Source organism: Epinephelus fuscoguttatus, linkage group LG1, assembly GCF_011397635.1.
Source record: "Epinephelus fuscoguttatus linkage group LG1, E.fuscoguttatus.final_Chr_v1".
Taxonomy (NCBI): domain Eukaryota; kingdom Metazoa; phylum Chordata; class Actinopteri; order Perciformes; family Serranidae; genus Epinephelus; species Epinephelus fuscoguttatus.
Window position 1 is genome coordinate 46482707 of NC_064752.1, and position 23522 is coordinate 46506228.

Here is a 23522-nt window from a genome sequence, read left to right on the forward strand (position 1 = left end):
GATGGTCAGAAAAACACTATTTTTCTCATACTTTCTGTGCTGGAACACCTGTATTCACATTCTCTGTGAAATGCTCTGTGAAGTGCCTGTCTCTTTATGCTCCCTCCCAAAGAAGCCCAGTCTGCTCTGATCCAATATTGGGGTCTGATCATTTCTGGGGTTCATCCCAATATCCCTCCTCGACTCCTCTATCCTTGATCACTTGACCCTTAAACTCATCAAGATTGGCCATCTTATAGGACGTCCTAATTCATTAAGGAGGAGTCGAGGAAAGAGGAGGCTCTCAGTGGAGAGGGAAGCAAAGATACACAAGTGCAGGCTTCACGGAAGTCTTTTACCGACAGACACACCGTATCACTTATCAGATATCGTTTATTGATTTGACAGTACAGCGCTGCAGCTGATCAGACTGATCTAAAACTGTTAGGAGCAGGGAGGAGGACTTTTAAGAGGCTCAAGAGTTTCTTAATCAGAGGAGAAAATGGTGGAAGCACAAAGAGGTCAGAGAAATACTCCCCCAACACTGAATGACAGTGAGTAAATGGAATTCCACAGATAAGATTGTGCAGGGATAATATTTTGGGCTAGTAAAAGGGACTGGGTGTTTAATTGAAGTTTTACAGTGCTCTACAGTGCTGTAACGGAAACACGTGAGGACCCCCCCACCCCCCACCCCCCGCAGCTAATCCCAGTGAACCCCCCCTTAGGAAAAAACAAAACAGGACTGAAATATAAGCTCCTATGTAATTGTTAAAAAAAAAAAAAAAAGTAGTTGTTGACTGAGTGGCCCCTTGGACTCCGAGGCACCCCTGCCTTGCGGGGGGTGCAGGGGTATACTTTACAGGCATGGTGCTCTACAAAATTTAAGGGGTTCTTCTCTCAATGCTACCCTTCCACCAAGTAACATGATTATCGAGCTACTAGTTTTCCTGTAATCCTGCTGATAAACAGCATTGAAAACACGACCTCCTAGGGGAGGTATTAAAACCACCGAAATTTTGCACTGGATTCTGTGAAAAGAAGCAGGATGACATAACATTTCATAATAATGAGCTGGATTTGGAATAACATTTAAAACCAGTTTCATGGTGTTGTGTGTGTTGTTGTTTTTTTAGGTAATTATTCCTATGAGTATTTCATAATATTCATTGATTTAATACTGAAGACTTTTTGTCTTCATAGCTACAATCCTTTTTCTAGTAAGTGAGAAACAAAACAAGTCCTCAACATGTGACAATTTTTGTTTTAGTTATTAGATTTGGAAGTGCATGGCCTTAGATATTATTGTTATAACAGAATTCCAATTAAAGCAGCTCTTACCTTTCTTGCATTTCACACAGCACTTAGAAAAAACTTGAACATCCACAACTCCCGCCTCCCTCCAAAGTCCCATCCCCCTCTTCCTGCAACTCCACCTCCCTCCAAAGGCCTACTCCTCCCTCCTCCATTATGTGTTCATTACGACTATGATACACGTAGGCGTTGGCAAGGTAACATTAGATACACGGAAGAGGAGAGCAAGTGTAACATGCCAAACACATCCCCAGAGTTTTAAAACTTTCCCGGGGTCACTCAGTATGTTTACATGCACAGTTTAATTCCACTTTTAATCGGAAGGAAAGGCCATTCCGATTAAAAGTGGTCATGTAAATGGTCATTCTGATTGAAAATTAAATCGGATTAAAGGGGGTGGTTTATTCCGTTTGTCATTCCGAATGAAAGAATTTTGTGTGCATGTATATACTCATTCCTCTTTAAGTTCATTCCGGTCTTTCTGCCCATGCTTGTTTCCTTGCCCTTCTGGCACGATGACGTATATAGCGCACATAGCAACAGGCTGCATAGCAACAGGCTGAGATAGAGCAGTCGGACTCGTTGCACTCACCGGTTTCCATTCTCCAAAGCACGGTCTTCTGTCTCCCTTCTTCGACCTTCTACCTCCCTTCTCCTCCTCAACAGACGAAGCATTAGCAGAACAAGGTTGTTGTCATACTGCTGCTTCAAGAATATAAGCAAAACACGCCCGAAAAAGGCACTAAGAACAGTGGCGTCAAGCATCTTGTTATCCGGAGTGAGGACTACAGTGTTTTCTTCCAGTAAATGTAAACATGTAACATCCGCCCCGCCCCCTATCCAATCAGAAACCTTCCCTGCCCCAAACCTTGCACAGAGCTGAATGAAGGCAATTGAACTGATCTCCCATGTAAACCCTCATTTAGAATGAATATTTCCCATGTAAACTACCTGGAAAGACTTTAATTCCGAATGATTTCATTCCGAATGAGAAGCCATCATGTAACCGTAGCCAGTGATGACTGATGAGTTTATAATGTAAATGTATAATGTAGCTATCTAATGTTAGCATGGTGACTGGCAACAAACAAGCAAGATAATACAGAGGCTTAGGCTACAGTAGGCTAACCGTTAGCAACTGGATGCTGTGTTGTCATGTATAACATTATAGCCTATGTTACATTAGTGGCAAACTAAAAATACCTGTCCAGCAGAAACTCTGCGACCATCTCATCCCTTTTAGCTCAGGATGAAGCTGCATCAGTCTTGGCCATCATTTTTAGTTTTGGTTCTTGCAGTATCGAGTTCTCTCTTAGTGTTAGCTTTTTCTGCAATATTCTTTCTTTTGCCAACTGATTTCCCTGTTGGAGCGGCTGGAGGTGGAAGTGGTGGTCCGCATTTGTCTGCTATTGTTACAGAGAAGAAAAGTTTATATCCACGAGCGTCCCTGTTACTAGGCTATTTGTTGTCTCACAGACTCACTCTTCCTGGTCGGGGGGGATGTTACGCGAGCGGTTACGTCAGTCGGAGGCCTCCAAGTGGGGAAGACAATCATTGCATTTGGTCCAAATGCAGTGATTGGTCAGAATTTTCTTAGAACCATATGAGAATGGTAGCCTATAATTATGAGTTTTTATTTCTGGTGTAATTCACTTATATTTTAGTGTGCCATCAGCTTATTAATAGCATTTTAACCTAAACAAAGAAAAGCGTAAAATTTCCAGAAAGGGAAGTGTTGCTTTAAGACATAACAAATAATATAACCAACTCTCATATTTTAACAACAGATATTATTTTTTGTGTTGGTTACAAAACAGCATTTTACTAAAAGAAACACAAAAATATGTTTACTACTTTCAGACTGCAGGTTTTCAGTGTTTTCTCTGCATATCTTACATCATTTTCCATCAGCAGTTCACCATCACATGCTGTAATAAACCCCAAAATATTGCACAGAGGTATAGCTACAGATCTGACCTATCATACTCTTCCTCTGTGGTTTGCTTCGAAACCCACCCTGTACTATTCCAGCCAGCAGTAATCAATGGTCCATTTGAATTGCTCATGTTTTTCAGTCACACACACACATGCACCTGTCCCAGAGTGGTGTTAAATCAATACAGTGTCTGGTGCTGTAATAAATGATTAATCAACATCATAACTTCCCTAATTCATCCAGTACGAATGGATCAACAAGAGAGAAAACAGCTCTTACACTGGATGGAGTCTTAAGATTATTTAAAGGGTGTTTTAAAATGTCCACTCATACTGTGGGAGTGGACAGTGTCATTGAAACACCCTAAACCACAAAATGTAATCTCAGCTTGTCTTCAGAATGACTGTGCATCATTCCAATCTATAACATTGATTCACTTACAAGAAGTGACCTATTCCTGAGTCATACCTCTTATGACCTTTGACCCCTGAGTCGCCAAGCAGACATAGCTTGTTCCAAAATGAGAGTGGTGCTGGTTTTCTCTTACTTTTGCCACACTAAAGGAGAGGATGAAGAGTTGGCTCGTTTTCTACTGGACAGGTAGGTGCTGATGGTTGGCTCTGTTGCTAACTGAAGTATCAGCTTTTCCATCTTTCATGTAACTGTTGATGATAATGTCAGAACTGATGATTTAATAGCTGATGAAGACCTCAAGAGACTTCAGTGGATTACACACAGCATGTAATGAAGGCTTGATCGAAGAGAATCAGAGTTGAGCAAACAGAGTGTGACACAGTGTATGTCGTCCAGAGATTCTGAGGGTGTCCCTGTCCAGTCCTTGCATTTAACCCAAGCAGTATTCTCTTACGAGTCACTCCACGCTCCCAATAAGGTTATTCATCTATGGTTTTGTGAAGTTTCTATTGCTTACTGACTTTAAAAAGCAATCATGCTCGCCTGGCTTGCTCTAAATCACCTAGACTGTCTCTTACAAAATGTACCTATCTAAAATGAGACTCGTGCTCGTTGAGCCTGGAGCACAGGGCAATCTCTCCTCCTCTTAACCTTGGGAGCTATGGCAACGGACCCAGCTAGGCACCCTTATCTGGGAAGCTGTGATACCTCCTCCACAACAAGGAGACCAAAGATGGAGTGCGTTCATTACAAAGGTCAAGTAGCCTGACCTCAAGGCGTCTTTTAGGCCTTCCACTGACCTGACTGTAACCTTAGACATAACTGTCACCCATGTCCTTTACTGACCAAGGTTTGAAGGCTGTAACACTACAAAATTCCTGCATAGTAACAAGCAGTTTAGGCAGGAGGGGCCAAGTTTGAATCTTGTCTTTACAAACAGTAATTGACCATTACTGCATGGTATAACTTTAAAATAAAGGTTCACTACCTTAAAGGTGCAGTTAGTGATTCTAATCTAATTCATTTTTTAAAATATCACTTCACAGTCTGCTAACAGATCATTCTGTATGTGAGCGAGAAAAAAACAATCTGGTGGTCAGAGGCTATAAATTGGGAAACAAAGTTCTCAGACTGAACCACACAACACTATTCCAGCCAGTCAGCATCATGGAGAATTTGTGCTCATGCACAGGGGGAAAACCGTGGATGTTAAAGAGTAAGCCAGTGGGAGCTAGAGGGATGGTAAATATGGCATATGCTGAGATGCTGAATCCCACAGCAAATATCAACAATCTTTCCCCAGAATCTCTGACTCCACCTTTAACTTCAGCAGTATGTTTCATTGTACTCCTTGACATGAGTGGCTTTAACGGTTGTCAACTTGTAAATGTGTAGTTTATTAGTGCCTTCAGAACTATTAACTTTACCTAACTCCAATATAAAACCATCTTTGGCAATAGCTAAGCATTAGCTTGCTAACTATGCTAATATTAGCCTTGACTTACCATTCTTTATGAAACTTCAAATGTCGAAACAAAGTTGGGAGTTGTTGTGTCTTCGTCTGTAATATTCGTCCGACATTTTTGCACACTGCAATTTGGTATTTGTTGATCACTGCATAGTTTTTGTACGTAAACAAAATTATATTTGGCATGATCTTTTCTAAATGGTGCTCAGTAGCATAACATTAGTCCTTTATGGTACTGTCCTGCAGCTTGATTGGATGCTGCTGGATTGGTTCGAGAACAAAGTGAATCTGGGGAATTAAGTGTCGACTTGCTGGGAATAAAAAGCTTTATGTATTATAACAAGTATTTTTAAGTCAACAGGCTCAAGTCCAAGTGGTCATTGGTGATAAAATCCAAGTCATCTGACTAAAGTCCATACCTATAACTACAACTTCCGGGTCTGTCACGTGATCCCAGGGAGCCCAAATTACGTTTTCTCATGGATTTACATTGTAAAAAAAAAAAAAAAAACATGCACAGATAGACCCCAGGGGGTGCTCAAGCACTTGTCCTTTTGCCCTCTGACTAGATAAGTGCCCTTTTTGCAAGACTTTTTTTTTTCATTTATTTTAATGATTTTATATTAAAGTTTTTAAATTTACGTAGACTGCTGGTTCATTTCATTATATATATATTTATCTGTTATATATTTGATTTATTCACTGAACACCATTTTTTCAATTTTGTGTAAAGATTGTGAAGGTTGTTTTATAGACCACTAAACTGTGCACAATGTGTCATTGTTGTGTTGTTGCCTGTTACAAATAAATGATAAAAATAGAAGATGAATGTGTAGCAGCTGCTAGGTGTATAAAGTATAGATATAGACACCTTATACCTAAGTTAGACAGACATTCCCCTGCTCATTACTGTGCACAAATGTACTGTATGTAGCACTGTATCCACTTTTCCTTTTATATCATGGTCAGTATCAAATAAAATAAGGGCTGATTGTTCACATACACTTGTGCACTGCACCATGCAGGGCACAGACACATGCCCAGCCCATGTTCTCTCTCTCTCTCTCTCTCTCTCCCTCTATCCTCCTCCTCCTCCTCCTTCTTGATCGTCCCTCTCTGAATGCTTCACATTCTCTCCTCTCCTCCATTCAGCAGCATCCTCCAGCTCTCTCCTCTTCCTCCACTGTCAGCAACAATGACCAGCATAGTATCAGGTAAGATGCTACGTTCCAAACCAGATCGTTTCTTCATTGAAGCTGTGTGGATATTATCTGTGTGTGTGTGTGTGTGTGTGTGTGGGGCAGGGGGAGGGGAGGGCTGTGTTGTTTTAAGTCTATTTGATAATGCGGAGGGTGGAGTGTGTCGGTGTAATTGTCATGGAAACTGGGGTTTTCTTCTTTCATTGTACTGGGGCTCAGGAGACCCTCCCATAGTCCCATACGGACATTTAGCCACAACTAGATTCTTCCAGAAACAGCAGGTACTGATCTTTCATTTGCAATAATGTGTACCCACAGCTGACTAACCACCAACTCCCGATGCAGATCCAAAACACTAAACACAGATTAACTGTGAGACTGGGAATGCACCAAGCATTTTATGTCAGTACCATTCTGCTAACTTTATATTGCAAGTCAGGGAGGGCACAATGACTCCTGATATAAATCTCACAGTATTATCTCAATATTGATGAATTAAGATATTCTGGAAAGATGTTTAACGTTCAGATGTTTAATATTTTTGTTGAATTTAAATATAATCATCAGCGTCATTGTCGTCATCATCTTAATCTTGTGCAATTACATTGAGCCCTCGGTCCAGCAGCACACAAATTTATTTGGATAAATACAACACCAAAAAAAGTGGAGACATATTTTTGCCTCGATGTACCGTAGCACTTCACGCAAAACACTATGACAACTTAAAACCAGATTTAAAAGGGATAATCAGGATTTTAAGTGGGGTTGTATGGCAGCAGCAAAACAGTCCGTATCAGTTTGAGTGTACGTCAAATTTAGAATATATTATTTGCTTTACCTTGCCATCAGACAACAATTTTTGACAGGGAAATGAGACTGTGATATTGCTCTCTTCAGAGCCAGACTCCATTGAGAAAAAACAGTGAGTTACCATCACTGAACACAGGAGCTGCTGGTCTACCGCTACCTCAATCCCTGAGTCTGGTGGCTTTAACAAGAGCACAGATGAGGCACTGAAGCCGTTAACAGCTGTAGGAATGGGCTGTCTGATAGGAACAGTAATGGGGTAAAAATACTCTCAATATAGCATACATTTAAACTGATATTGACTTTGTTTTTAGACTAAAATATGATTTGCTGATGCTCTCCTCCACAACAATACATTGCTTAGCTCCTGTGTAGGCACATCTCCAAACTGGGGGCATGTGTAATACTCTGAATATGGATAACCTGAGTACTCCATACAAAATCGCTTAAAAAAAAACAAACAAATCTGAACTATTCCTTTAACACATTTGCATTTAAATGCATACTGCATTAAAGTACATTTTTTATTTATATACGAGGCAGTATCCAAAGACTATATGGAGGTAATCAATCAATTCAAAAGCCATCAACTCAAGAAGAGCAAATTATCTTCTGTGATGGTACAAATCATTGAGTGATTTCACAAGACTTGGTAAATAATTGCTTTCTAAGTCCTATCTTGGCCCCTGACAATTGTAGTTCTTTCTTGAACAGAGACAACCTATGCCCTTGTCATTATTGAGTCAAGCCCTTATTCTTTTGTAATGGTTCCAGTAATCGAATGTGTCATCATATATGTCTGTGGGGACTATTCCAAGGGTTGAAACAATAAAACAAGACTCTGTGAGGTTGATCTGTGGCATGGTGGTGCTTTAAGCTCAATGCTAACAGCAACACTGAAACATGTTCACAATCACAGCACTAACATGCTGATATTAAACAGGTGTAATGTTTACCATGTTCTCCTTCTTAGTTTCATGTGTAAACATGCTAACATTTGCCAATTAGCTTTAACATGGAGCTGAAGCTGTGAGGTTTGTGTGTCATCAAATTTGCATGCATTTGATCAAATAGTGAAGTACTAAAGACTCTGAAGTTTTTACCTACAGAGGTATTCAGTGAGTCAGAGGATAACTAAAGTAATTGTCTAGGAACTCTGAATGTCTGTACATATTTTACAGTAATCTATCTGGTAATTGTTGACAATTTTCATTGGATTATAAACCTTAGATTAAATACAATACCAGACTTTTTTTTCAACTTAGTTTTGTTGGAAAAAAGTGTATTTTTATAGTTAAAAGAATACTTCACCCACAAAATGACCGTTTGTTTATATGTATATGAATTATTCACTGCATGTTACCTTGAATTTGTGAAGAAAACTTTTTTATTTCTCGTAATCCTTCACTGTGAACAGAGATCCAATAAAGGCAACATTCTTGATCAATTGCAGTTAACAGGGTCTGCATTTGACAACGGCAAAACCATATCCAAAACATCCATTTACAAACTGTCACACAACAGGTGCAGTATAATCCAAGTCTCGTTTATCCATTCATATGCTCAGTACTTTCCAAACACACACATTTTTGCACTTCATTGTAAAATGCACAGCTGAGTAGCATGTGATTGAACACACATCCCGTAGACCGGTGGTCACCAGCCTTTTTAAATCCAAGGTCCCTGACCTCGGCCTTGATGAAAGGCAAGTGTTGATAGAAAAAGACAGCTAACACTGTACTTCCTACTTGAGGCCTTTTATTTGCCTGTATTTGAATTACATGCACTTTGCTGCAACATTCAAATTGATGCAACCAAGAAAAGACATTAGATTAATAGAGATTAATTGGCATATCAAACAGCTGTCTTGCTTAAAGTATTGTACAAAATAACATTCACTTGAGAGTCATGTAGTTTCATAACACAAAAATAAAGGCATGAAGAATGAATGCGGAAATTATTTTGTTCATACCAGCCAACAACAAATTGACATTCTTCACATTTTGACACTTGGGGCTCTAGTTTCGCAGACCGGGCGAGGCGGGGGCACAGCGCACCTGCGCTTCGCCAGCTGGGTGTGGCCAGGTGAATTTTGCAAGTTTTGCAAGTCACGCCAATCAAATGAGCCCCTCTCTTCGCCCTTAAATGCGCCGCGCAAAGGCGTAATGAGAGTTTACTCAATTCACCTTGGCAGAAGAGAACAAACTGATGTTTTGGTCCGGGAGGTCTGCTCGCAGTGTCCAAATATACGGAACTGCGAGCAGACCTCCACGGGCTGATGATGCAAAGGTAGCCTGGGAGGAGGTCACCACAATTGTAAATCAGTGATGCATTTCTATTGTGCGCGCGCTCTCTCTTACTCTCTCGCAGTCTCACTCTGTTTCTTTTCTTTTGACTTTCCTAAGATGACAGATGCTGAATATATACTCCCCATCTGATGCTGTGGCTGTTTGTGGTTGGCTGAGAGGGATGTGAACTCATTAGTTTGCAGCTGTGTTAATCAAATCAGGTTCGGTTTCCATTACGTGTGCCAAATTGTGCCAATCCACTTTGATCTGACATCAGATGTGACGGGACAGTCGATATAGAGATACATTTATGTGCTGATTGCAGATAGCTGCATTGAATAGTGGTTTTGTGGCTATTTATTGCATTGTTAATGTGCCTGACATTCTGGAAACCTGCCTGTGAGGTTTTGGTGACGTGTGCGCACTGTCCGCCAGTCAGCCAAACTTCGGCTTACACCGGCTGCGCTCCCCCTGCACTGACAGTAGACGTGGTTTCAGCTGGCGAGCTTTTAGCGCACCTTCGACGAAGCCTTTTGGCACGAAACTGTCACTGCGCCAAGCTGGATCTGTCGACACCTCCCCCTGCTGCGCCGCCACACCCATCTCAGTGCACCTCAGTCTGCCAAACTACCAAACTGAGGTTGCGCTGCTCGAAACTAGCTCTGCACGGGGTTCGCCACCCTGCGCCACACAGGGAAACTATAGCCCTCTGACTTATTATTATTCATACTTATCATTGACAAACATTGTTTATAAAGTGGAACTGTAATGTTTGCTTTCTCAGTCAGTGCTAAGCACAGTCACCTTATGCAGCATCACTTCTAGGTTTTATATGTAGCCTATCACCCTTCATTTTGACACTTGACTGACTTATTCTTACTTATTGTCATTTACAAATATAAGCATTTTATAAAGTAGATCTGTAATACAGGCTATTTTGTCTCAGTGCTACATGCAGTCATCTTATGCAGCATCACTTTTCACATCAGAAGGCAGTCATGTTACTCACTCAAGTCAATGTGATGGCTGTGACTGGATACTGTCTGTGAGTGCTTTGTAGTTTGGCTCATAGCTACAGACAGCCAGTCTGAGACAGTCTGTGAGGTGTCTGTCAGTAAGGCTGCTCCTGTACTTTGATTTTATTATTTTCATCTGTGAAAATGCCATTTCACATAGGTACGTGGATCCAAACTAGGCACTCACTCTTAGTGCACATGCAGTGAGGTGAGGAAACTTCTCTCTGCTGACAAGTCCCCAAAAGTCACTGTCCCTGGATCTGGCTTTCAGCTCGATGTCATTTTGTAAATCAACCATCTCTATGTCAACTCCACTTGGCAAAGTAAATACTTTCTGGAATTTGGCTGCTACCTGCTCTATATCAATGGGCACCAACGGGTTTGAGACAAATGCAGCAATATCTTCCATGACGTCTAAAGGTGCGGACACACCAAACTGATATCAAAGAACTAGCAGCAACGAAAGCCAACTGTTGTGTCGTCTACGTCACCTCACGTCGCCCTGTGTCAGTTGCATCTGAACACACTACATGGACTACATCCGATGGCCAAGTGGCACATACGTTCTGCGCCTGGTGAGAGAGAGAGAGAGAGAGAGAGAGAGAGAGAGAGAGAGCGAAGTGAGAAAGTGGGACATCCTGTTAGCTGAGGGGTTTCTTATCTGTGCAGCCGAGCACCGCAGCACCTCCACGGACTATTACATCCAGACGGTCCTGGTTTTTCCTCCGCAGGCTCCACTTCACTCAGCTGCCCGATAAACCTGCTGCTTCTTCCCACTTTAACCTGAATAACAAACCAGGGCTTGGTGCTATGGTTGGATCCAAACGGAGAGCCGGGGCTAGCTGGGAGGCTAGCAGAGGCTAACTGGCTGTTCTTCCCTCCGGTCATGCTGCGGCAACGCTCCACTAGCCGTTCCCAGCTAGCCCATGTTTGTTATTCAGGTTAAAGTGGGAAGAAGCAGCGGATCTGTCAGGCAGCTGAGTGAAGTGGAGCCTGAGAAGGAAGCACTGGTTACCCCTGGTTTCACTACAGGCAGATTCACTCGCTACAGGGGCGAGGGAATAAAACCTGAACAGCCAATCAGAGTGATCTCTGCCACCGACAAGCTCTGCCGCTGATTCAACATGCTCAATTGGCCGAAAAGCCGCCGACGCCGAAGTGCTGACAGTGCGGGACACACCACGAAAACTAGGGCGACAGACGCTCACCGACGGCCCGTCTTTGGTCAACGGCCGACTGTCGGCTTGGTGTGTCAGAGCCTTAACTCACCAAAACGCCAATTAAACTCCATTGTCAGTTTGTCCAGGTGAGAGCAGTACTGCTCAGGGCGAAAAGCATCCTTGTCTTTCAAGGCCTGTGCCATCTTCTCGAGGTTGGGAAAGTGTGTCAGCCTCCCGTTCTTGAGATGTGTTGTCCAAACACCGAGCTTGGCCTTGAACGCATTCGCTGCACTTATCATGTGGGGCAGGACTTGGTCTGTTCCCTGCAGCTCGTTGTTGAGTACATTCAGTTTTGCGGTTATGTCTGTGAGAAACCCCAGGTCCAGTATGCATCCTCTGACAGTACGCCTCGTTCCTTGTTGACAGGAAAGTCTTGATCTCGGGCAGCAAGTCCACAATTCGCTGCAGCACTTTGCTGCAACTCAACCACCGCACATCAGCATGGAGAAGTAGGTCTCCATAAGCAGCATCAAGCTCATCCAGGAGCGCCTTGAATAAGCGGTGCTGAAGCGCTTTCGCTCAAATCGAGTTGACTAGTTTCACCACCAGCGTCATAACATGAGAAAAGTTCAAGACCTTCCCAGCCAAGGCCTGCTGGTGGATCACACAGTGATAATTTATGAAGTAGGGAAAATTGGGGTCATTACGGCAGTCCTATAAATCCATTGCGCACACCACGCATTGCTGGGGCCCCATCAGTAGTAATTGCAACCAGTTTATGAATGGGTATGTCATTATCACAGACATATTTTTTTAACTCATTGTAGATATCCTCACCTCTCGTTTTCTCCTTTAAGTGCAAAAGAGTGAGAAAGTCCTCCTTTGTTGTAGAATCTGGGAAAACCATTTTGACAAATACAACAAGCTGCGTTGTGTCCATTATATCCAGGGATTCATCGAACTGTAGTGAGAAATATTCACAGTTTGTCAAGTCCTTTAACACTTGTCTGTCCATGTCCTCTGAGAGTGACTTGATCCTCCTCATTACTGTTGCATGTGCCGATACATGCTCTAAGCGTTGCACCAATCACAACAGACTGAGCGAGATGACCAATCAGAGCAGACTGCTGGGGAGGCGGGACATAAGCCCAAACAGACACCTCAGACAGAGGAGCTGCAGCAACGAGCAGTGCAAGACAAATAATGTGTGTTTTGAACATTAGAGCACATAAATCTATTTCACTAGACCCTGATATAAAATATTTATATCAATATGACCATGAAAATAGTATAATAGGTCTCCTTTAAGTAACTAATATACAAATGTCTCTGATTCTACGCCGACTGAGGTCAAAGACAAACTTGACCCCTGCAGTTTGCATACAAACAACACATTGGAGTGAACGATGCTGTCCTCTACATGCTTCACCGTGCCCTAGCTCATCTGGAGGAACCTGGCACTTATGTGAGAATCATGTTCGTGTGAATACCTATGGGGTGGACATCGAGGTGGTGCCAAGCTTTAAGTATCTAGGTGTACACCTGGATAATAAGTTTGACTGGTCCCTAAACACAGACGCTCTCAACAAAAAGGGGCAGAGCTGCCTCTTTTTCTTGAGGAAGCTCAGATCTCGCGACATCTGTAGTAAGATGCTGCAGATGTTTTATCAGTCTGTGGTGGCAAGTGTGTTGTTTTATACTGCAGTCTGCTGGGGAGGAAGCATCAGACACAAAGATGCAAGGCGGCTGGACAAACTAGTCAGAAGAGCTGGCTCTGTGATTGGAGTCAGGTTGGACACACTGGAGGAGGTGGTGGAGAGATGCACACTGAAGATGTTCGAGGCCATCATGAACAACCCAGATCATCCACTCCACAACACCTTGATGGACCAAAAAAACTGTGGTGGACGGCTTCTCTCTCTTCGATGCAGGACAGAGAGATACAGAAGATCCTATATACCAACAGCCATCAGGCTTTATAATTCTTTGACATATAATAGATGAGCTGACAGATAATTGAATTTCCCCTTGGGGATGAATAAAGTTACTCTTATTCTTATTCTTAAATGTGGGTCATTTTGCTGGTGAAAGTATTCTTTCTCTGAAACTGAACATAAACCTAAGATACAATAATAAAGCATGGTGCATTATATATAGCACATTTCATACACAAAGGAAAGTCAGAGAGCTCCAAATAATGCATTAAACACATAAAATAAGGATACAGGATAGGAGGACAAGTTGGTTCATGATGAGTATAAGGTTCAGTCTAAGGCAGTGCAGAACATCAAAGTGTTCAACCTGATTTTAAAGGTGATTAAAGTCAGAGGCATTCTAATATCTGTTGGAATTTTTGTTATAGCTCTGTGGTGCACAGTAACTAAATGTATGATAGAGATATTACCTTACAACACCACAAAGTCCCAGGTCTCTATTATTATTATTACAATGGAAACTAAAAAAGATCTGTTATGATGCATTCCCATTTTTTTGGTATACTAGCTTTTTTATATGCGACATACAATATTTAAGTATTTGATATGATTGATTTGATTGATTAAATGTAAATGCAGGAAATAGATGAGATATTATCTATATGTACTGTATACACTCAGTTATCGATATCAAGTTACTGATCATAGTAGTTACTATTATTGGAGGCTTTTTTAAATGTTCAACATAGTGTTTTACATCAGTGTTTGTTTGGTTTTTTTTGTATTTCTCATTGGCGAGCAGCAGCACAGTCACCTATAGAAAATGCCAGCATTGTACATTTAGTCAACGAAAATTTATGACATTTTAGTCAACTTTTAGTCATTATTTTTTTTAGTCATTAAGTCTGGACTGAGTGGAGTCCTGCTGGGATCAGCTCTTAAGACAGCCGGTCGGTGGCTGCTTGTTCCACTGCCGTTTAGCAGAGCACAAGTAGAGCTAACTACCAACAGCCGCCACTGCAACTAACAAACTCCCCAAATCCATACAGCAGCTCCACCGTCAGTCAGACACCCATGGCTGATTATTTACTGCTGAATTACAGCTCACAACCCGAACCAACTGCTGACGTAGCTCCAATGTGAGTGTTTTTGCTGGCTAGCAAAACGTCCTGGCACAGACTATTTAGACTATTTACTGGAGTTTAGCAGCCTGTCACTCATGGCATTTAAGATAATTGCAAACACGGCTGTTCTCAGCTTTCAGTGTCTGATAGTCCACCACAAACATTTTCCTCACATCTTGTCTCATTAACAAAAATAAAACATAGATTTCATCATAGTTTTTGTTATCAAGATCTATTTTTAGTTTGTCATACTCAGGAAGAGAAGCCAGTGGAATATTATTTTTCCATCACTTTTCCATGCACCATCCTTGATCATTAGTTTATCTCCAGACTCAGCCTTCCTCTTTCATCTTTTTTTAGCCTTCTCACAACCTCACCCCTAAGTGGGCTGAAATCCTTGTTAGACCTAGACCTCCAGCCTAAATCATTTCTAAATTCCTTTTAATTCCTTATAATTACCATGTTGCCTGCTATATTCAAGTTGTTTCAAAAATGTCCCTGCACCAGGCACAGCACTGTTTCCTTTGAATTCTGAGTCTTTTCTTTTGTACCAGACTGGTGAATAATGTATCAAACACTGCATGCTGTCTGGCTCTGTGAGCGAGTCTCCTCCCTGTTCCTTGTCTTAACAGTGTCTCCCTTTGTGTACACACCTCATGAGATGTGATGTGATGCACACATACACCTCGTCACCTGCTGCTTTTTAGCCTCCACAGAAAAGCACAACAGGAAGCTCACTGCTTGGAAGCACAAAAAAGCAAGAGACAGGAATTCACAGCTGATGTCGTGTTATGCTGGCAGCACACAGCGAGGAGTCTGAATATGAATAATAATGAACACATTTCCTCCTTTGATGTGAGATTTGATTACATCCTTAATGCTACCTTGTGGTGCACTAGTCAGCCATTTTGAGGATTTAGTGGAGTAACAGAGCTAAGTGTGGTGGTACATCTCCAGTGGAGCTTAGCTAACACTTACCTTGCCCTACTTTAGACTGATGAAATGATGTGTAGTACTTTATAGATCCTCTGAGCTGTCTTCTCACAGCGTGACTCACTGTTCACAAAACACTGGGGGAGTGTGAACACACACCATTAGCCATATACTCCATAGCTGTCTTTACTGTACTCCATCAAGAAGAACAATGTGAATAAATGGAGCCATCATGTTAGTTTCTCTGGTGCTCTCAGGGCTGAGCATGATTTGACCATGCAACCATTATTATTACAACATCACTTTTGGTTGATCTCTGTTGCCATTATAGTAAAGGCCGGGCTATAGGCTACCAGAGAACTCAGTGATGTGGACAAAGGCGTTTATAGGTGTTCTGAACAGCCACTTGAAGGCAGGTGCAAAGCCAGCTGTCACAAAGAGTAAGGTGACTCGACTATCCATCGATTATGGGTTTGTATGATATCCTACAAAAAATGCATGCACAACGGTTCATATGATTTCCTACAAATTAGCGCCCCCACGAATGATGTTACATCCTTAACATATAGTCACCTAATTGATGTACAGTTAAGGAGGTTAGTTTTAGGCAAGAAAAGTAACTGAGGTTAGGTTTAGGAAAAGAAACATGGTGAGGATGTACCTTAAAATGACTCAAAGTTCACTCAAATTTCAAAGTTGGATCCGAACATACGACTCCAGGGAAAAGTCCTGGGAAAAGTCTATTTTTTGTGACCCATCCACCACCTCAATCTGCTTCCTTTCAAGCGCTTGGGACAGTTTCCTTGTTTACTGCCATTAGCACAGTGGTCATGTGATAGCAGTCTTTCAAAATATGGGATATAGAATATGTACAAATTACGGTACATTACTTTTCGTAGGAAAACATACGAAAAATTTGTGAGAACAGCCTGCTGTCAGAGATGATATGGGTATGATCACATTATCCCGTCTGAGGTGTTGACAGGTGATGTGTGCCACTTTTTATTTACCAATTGCTCTAGGAAAGAGTATTAAGCCTACCAAACACAGTTATGTATCTTTGGAACCAAAAGTAACCCTTCAGACATGGCACCTAGACCCTAGGTCCGATAAGCATTTCCACTGTAAACAGTATTCTTAAATGTGCTCCATCCTGTATTTCCTCATCAACAGTGATACAGATGGAAGTCTGCACCAGACAGGCGTGGACAAAATGGTCGAGTGGAGTGACGATAATGCTCTTGTGATAAACACAAAGAAAACGGAAGAGATTATATTTGGTTTACCATCTGACTCTCATAAAGTTCCAATTGTTGTGCATAACGAAAAAAATCACGCAGGCATTTTCATATAAATACTTGGGTGTCATGATTGACCATCAGTTATCCTGAAAAGATCACATTGAGCTTGCCTGTAAAAAGACAAAACAAAGGATTTATTTTCTCCGCCGCCTCTGGTCTTTTGGGGCGAGTAAACAAATTCTTCTTCTGTTTTTTACCTCTGTGATTATGAGTGTTCTCCAGTACTGTAATACCACATGGTACAAGTGTTTGTCCACCGCTCTGAAGTCAAAACTGCTCCACCAAATGAAAATCTGTTCTAAGATTGTAGGTCAGCCTTTGGAAAAATTATATGAATCAGCCTACCATAATAACGTATTGAGACTGGCTCAAAACATTGTTTCTAATCTCAGCCATGTCTTAAACAGTGAATACAGATTGTTACCATCGAACCGGAGATACAGGGTCCCACGATTCAATAAGTTCAGACTGAAAAACTCTTTTGTGCATCAGTTAATCTTGAAATTAAATACAGAGCTCAACCCCAGATCAAGTGTATGTTAAACAGCTTTGAATGTCATCTTCTGTGTTTATACTGTTAAATGTAATTGGTTGTTATGTCATGTGGGATGTATGTTTGTTTGTTTTTTCTTGGTTTTTGTTTTTTATCTTTTGTCCTGATGTGTGTTTGTTTTTATGATGTTGCAAATTGAGCTACTGAGATGCAAGACAAATTTCAGACCTGTTCTGACAATAAAGTATCAATCAATCAATAAATTAATCAATCAATCAATCAATCAATCAATTATCAGAAGAGGGTTCGGTATGCTTTTTTTTCCCATTTCCACTGCAAAAGATTGTGGATGGTACCAATGGAACTGTTCCATGCCGTTCCCATTTTTGGTACCCCTTCTGTTGGGGTACGTAGCACACAAATCTGGTACTAGAAGGTGGAGCTGTGAACAATGCAGTCTGTTGATTGGTCCGTATTTGACGGTCACTCTGCTCAGGGATGAGTTGCGGCTGGTTTTGAGGCTTATGTAACCACTGTTCATACCGTGGAGCAGAGGTGGAAAGTAACTAATTACATTTACTCACGTTACTGTAATTGAGTAGTTTTTTTGTGTAATTTGTAATTTTTTCAGTAGATTTTGAAATCTGTAATTTTACTTTTACTTAAGTAAATTTTGACTGAAGTATTGTACTTTGCTGAAATCACATCCGTTACTGAGTAAAAAAAAAAAAAAAAAAAAGTTTTCGGCTAAATGGAAACCAAAAGGATGAATCTCGGAAATCTCGCATGGAATTGACCCAGAAGCGGCCAGTGTCGGAGAGTTACTGAAAAGAGAGATGGAGGAGGGTGGGAGTGCTTCAGCAGAAGCACAAGCAGACGCAGCAGCTGTAATGAACGAAGAAACGAACGAAACCAAAGAAAACCCCGTGTGCACAGTGCCCTTTATAATTGTCAGTAAGAAAAATGCGGCCAGAGCTCTTGTGTGCTCACCTGTGTGTGTGTGTGTGTGTGTGTGTGTGTGTGTGTGTGTGTGTGTGTGTGTGTGTGTGTGTGACCGATCTCCAATGTGCGCGATAGAGAGAGCAGAGGAGGATTGTAAAGGTAAACCACGTAGAGACAGAAATGACATGCCGTCGTGTAAACAATATAAATCATCATGTTATAAGGTGAAGCGTCCGTCGCACAAAATAATACAACTTTAGTTTATGAAGAGATAAGACGGAGCCCTCTCCTCTCCTCTTATATGCTTTACTCACAAGTGTGTGAATTGACCTGGATATGAGGTGTCCATAGCACCAAATAATAATAACAGTAATTTCTAAAGAGCTAAGACAAAAAAACTAAAAATAAATCAGCAGCAGCGGTCATATTTCAGCAGCGGAGCACCACCGCTGCTAGTTGCATATAGGGGAAACACTGTTGCTCAATGGATTTGTTCTGTTTTGGAATACACACACTACAAAGACTACATCCGACGGTCAAGCAGCATGTAAATTCTGTGCCTGGGTGAGAGAGAGCGGAGTGAGACAGTGGGACATCCTGTCAGCTGAGGGGTTTCCTATCTGTGTAGCTGTGCACCGTGGCACCTCCATGGACTATTACATCCAGACGGTCCCGGTGTTTCCTCCGCAGGCTCCACTTCACTCAGCTGCCCGATAAACCCGCTGCTTCTTCCCACTTTAACCTGAATAACAAACCAGGGCTCGGTGCTATGGTTGGATCCAAACGGAGAGCCAGTGCTAGCTCAGAGACTAGCGGAGGCTAACTGGCTGTGCTTTCCTCCGGTCATGCTGTGGCTAACACTCCGCTAGACGCTCCCAGCTAGCTCCAGTTTGTTATTCAGGTTAAAGTGGGAAGAAGCAGCGGGTCTGTCGGGCAGCTGAGTGAAGACGCTCGAGACGCTCACCGAGGGCCCGACTTTGGTCGATGGCCGACCGTCGGCTTGGTGTGTCAGGGCCTTTAGACAAAACTGACAATGCCACAGTTTTGTATACTGTGATATGTATTGCAATATACAGTGTATTGCAATAACTTGAATAGCTCTATTTGGAAAGAAGTCATCATTTGGGATTTGGAAAGGCTGTATTTGCATGAAATGTACATTTTACAATCAAACTGTCAAGGAAATTGAGAACTTCACAAACTAAAGTATTAACCAGCAAAATAAGTATGGCATATTGCCTTTGACTAATATTATACTGATATGATGAACTTATACTGCGAGTCTCACAATGTGAGTCATCATAGACAAAAAAACAGGATTTATGATCCCTGGACCATTTTTGCACTGCATAGGAGTGATCCCCATCAAGTTGTTGGAAGTAACTAAGTACTACTTTTCACTTTTACGTCAGTAGATTTTTAGATGGGTAGCTTTACTTGTACTTAAGTAGAATTTCATCAAAGTAAAGATACTTTTACTTGAGTAGAATTTTTCAGTACTTTATCCACCTCTGCCGTGGAGAGTTTTATTAGTAAACTGTAACTATAAAAATAAAGTATGTTTCGTTGCCTCTTGCAGCAGCTGGAGTCAGAGAAAAAAAATAACTTAATTCACTGGGCCGACTGTCAGCGACTTTTAAGGTGGAACGTTAAAGGGAAATTTTGGTTTATTTCAACCTGTCTCCTATCGTCCTAAATTTGTTTCAAGTGACTAGTGACATAAAAATGATAGTTAGCATGTTAGCCGTTAGCCTAGATACAGCCAGGGCGCATAGTAGCATCAGACCTGTTAAAACGTAAGTGAACGGGCATCCCTTCAAGTGCAAAGTTAGTCCACTAAACAAGCTTTTTTCCCCACAAAGACTGCCTCATATCGTTAGGATAAATGTCAGAGAATGTATAGAAAATGACATGTAAACGTGTTGTCTTACCTTACCGGTGTGCTGCCATGTTTGTTTACATTTAGCCCTTTCACTTACGTTTTAACAGGTGTGACGCTACTATGCGTCCCGGCTGTATCTAGGCTAACGGCTAACATGCTAACTATTATTTTTATGTCACTAGTCACTTGAACAAATTTAGGACGATAGGAGACAGGTTGAAATAAACCAAAATTTCCCTTTAAATTATAACGTTACTCAAAGCATGAGGTGAAGACGTGAATCAGTTGACACACCTTAGATATACTGTATGACAACTTTGACCATTACTTTAGTTTTTATATGACATACACTTTTAGTAATGAGTGGATCTTCGAGTGTTTATATATCAATTTCGGCTGGGTTATGTGACAGAATATATTCTAAACCTCACTTGGAAAAAAAAAAAGCATTGCGGAGCGTCATTCCTGCAGGCTACGGCAACACTATACCCCCGAGCTTGCCCAAGAGGGACTGAATGCACAAACCCTTATTTTGGATGGATGTGCTGGATGGAGCAGTGAGTGACAACATTTAAGGGTACTATTTGAAGTTTACCCCAAGCTCATAGAACCCTGTGTGTATAATAAAGTACAGTCATAGAGTACAATATGTTGCTCTGTGATATGGACTCCTTTTCTCTCTCAACTTGGGTCACACAGATCCTCTCACTCGTACCTCCTCTGTTTGCCCATCTTCTTTTAATTGGCTATAAAAACTGAGAAGCCACTAAGTGCCTGTGTCTTTGACTTTAGCTGGGTTTTAATGGAACAGATGAGCAATTACTGTATATGGCTTGTGTAACATAATAATATAACAATGATTTTAGTGGTGTGCTGTGGCTGTTTCACCCACGCTCAGTGCAATAACTCTAGGCTGCTGACTGCACCAGATTTGGAGAAATTAGTTTTCTATGAAGAAGAAAGTCGTCCTCTGTGTGGCTGGGACAGAAGGATGCATAAGGAACCTCGTGGTTGGGATGCTGAGTGGGCCTAATGTGTTCATCCCTATGAGCATCTCAATAATACATGACCTCTTGGTGAATGCACAAATCCTACTCTTCCTCTTCCTGCTATGACAGTAACATCTGGTACATTAAAGTAACTTTAATACCTCTTACCTCTTTAGAAAAGGTTTTTTATATTTGGCCTGCAGCTGGAAAACCCCAAAGTTCTCTAAACTAAAACATCTCTCAGCAGGGAAACATCCATCTTAGCAACTCACATCATCTCTTATTCAGCCCTCAGGACTAGTAACGGAGGAATACTCAGCACTTTGAATCACACCATCGACACTGTTGAGGCTTCTATGGCACAGTGTGTTGTACAATATACAGTAAATAAACTGAGTTTCAACTGAACGGCATCTGCCTTTCTGAACAGCAGGGGGCGTATTTTAACGTCAAATGCGGAGCAAATAAACTTACAACCTTGATCAGTGTTTGTATCTATATACTCTGCCGGGTTATTAGGTACTCCTAGGTAATACTAATGTAATCTAATGTAATAGTGATGCAATAAATCCTGCCTTAGAGGTGCTGATTCAACTGTGTAATCATTTAGGAGACTTAGGTTTGCATTAAATGGAGAGGTGTTTCTGTTATCTGCAGTGCAGAACTGTCACACTGTGATAGTGTGTGTGATGAAGAAAATAATTGATTTTTTACTTTATTATGGAGCTCATTTCCATTTAATTAAATTAAAATGAAATTAAACTCATTTATTGAGGACTGTCTGGAATCCTCCTTGGGGCCTGAAGGGTTGGACCCGTACCATATTTTGAAAAACAATGACTTTTAATATTTTACTGCACACGTTTTGCTTGTTTTTGGGAGGCAGCCTATTCACACACATTTCCATGATGACACCCTGGCAACACCCATTGGTGCCATGTCAACACACACACACACACACACACACACACACACACACACGGGATGAAGCCGTCATGCCGGACTGGTTTGTTTTGCAGCCATGGTGCAGAGAGGAACAAGGACAAATCACTTGCTGGGTCACTTGAGGACAAGCATCTGTAGGAAATATTTACGCCTTTTTTAATCACTTGAATGTAGCAATAAACATATAAAATTGAATTTCCCCTCAAGGGGATCAATAAAGTATATATACACACACACACACACACACACACACACACACACACACACATACATATATATATATATATATATATATATATATATATAAAGAATCATATACCAATACTCTGGTGATGTCATTAGGGTTGGAAACTAGCACCCACCACCTGCCATATGCGCGTGAATTTGGCCAGTGGCAGGTGGATTTTATTAACCTATCCGCCATGGTGTTGGAGAAAAATTTAACAAACGATTGAATGGTTCCATGAAAAACTCGATTCAATCACAGGGTGCTCTAAGTAGTATAGTGTATCCTCACTGCATCTTCTCAACCAGTCTGAATGACTTTTTTTTCTTCTTCGTCCTCTTGTTTGTGTTTCATGCTGGACCGCAAATCAACCAACCAACTGCCGTAAAAGAAGACGAAGAAGAAGATTCATAAAGTTTAGTAGCATTAGCAGTTAACATTAGCATGGGTGTGTTTGTTAAGCGGGATTTATACCCCTGTGTTGAATCGACGTCATACCCAGTGTGTAACCTACTGCATAGCCTGACATGCACCTCCATGTGAATGTAACTATCTGTCACGGCAATTACCTATTTTTGTAAGATAAAAACCATTTCCCTCATCAAAAACAAAGCTTTTATTTCCTTTTACTTCATAGATAATAAACAATAAATTACGAAGACAATAAAGCCTCCACAAAATAGCATTTTAAGTCTTGTGTGTAATTTATCTTGGCTTCATATGAGTATAAGAAATCTACACTAGCCACAGGCTTTCTTTTGAACCATGAGGGAATTTCCTCAAATTTGGCACAAACATCCACGTGGACTCAACAATGAACTGGTTGGATTTCATTGGTCAAAGTTCAAGGTCAGTGTGACCATGTGTATGTCTCATTCTTGTAAATGCGATATCTCAAGAACACCCTCAGGGAATATGTTTAAATTTTACACAAACATTAAACAACTACACTAATTATGAGAAACACAATGTCACACAAATGTCAAATAGGATAAAATTATAAAGTGATGACATTTTATACCCAAAAGGTCAAAGGTCATCTTCATTATGACATAATGTTCTGCATAAAACACTATTCTGGCAATTACTCATGTCTCAGGGACAGAAGGGGAGACATTTGGTCAGATACTTAGTTGGTGATACTAATCTTGAAACTGTGATGATCGTATAGA

At 41.2% G+C, this 23522-nt stretch overlaps 1 protein-coding gene across 1 annotated transcript in view; it reads left to right on the top strand.

The window, feature by feature from the left end:
* The first annotated feature begins 6195 nt into the window (after window positions 1–6195).
* stmn3 (stathmin-like 3) overlaps window positions 6196–23522 on the top strand; it is a 47545-nt gene continuing 30218 nt past the window's right edge. The window contains exon 1 of the mRNA XM_049571858.1: window positions 6196–6325. Coding sequence (XP_049427815.1) covers window positions 6232–6325 — 94 coding nt within the window. The 5' untranslated portion in view covers window positions 6196–6231. The remainder of the gene's footprint in view (window positions 6326–23522) is intronic.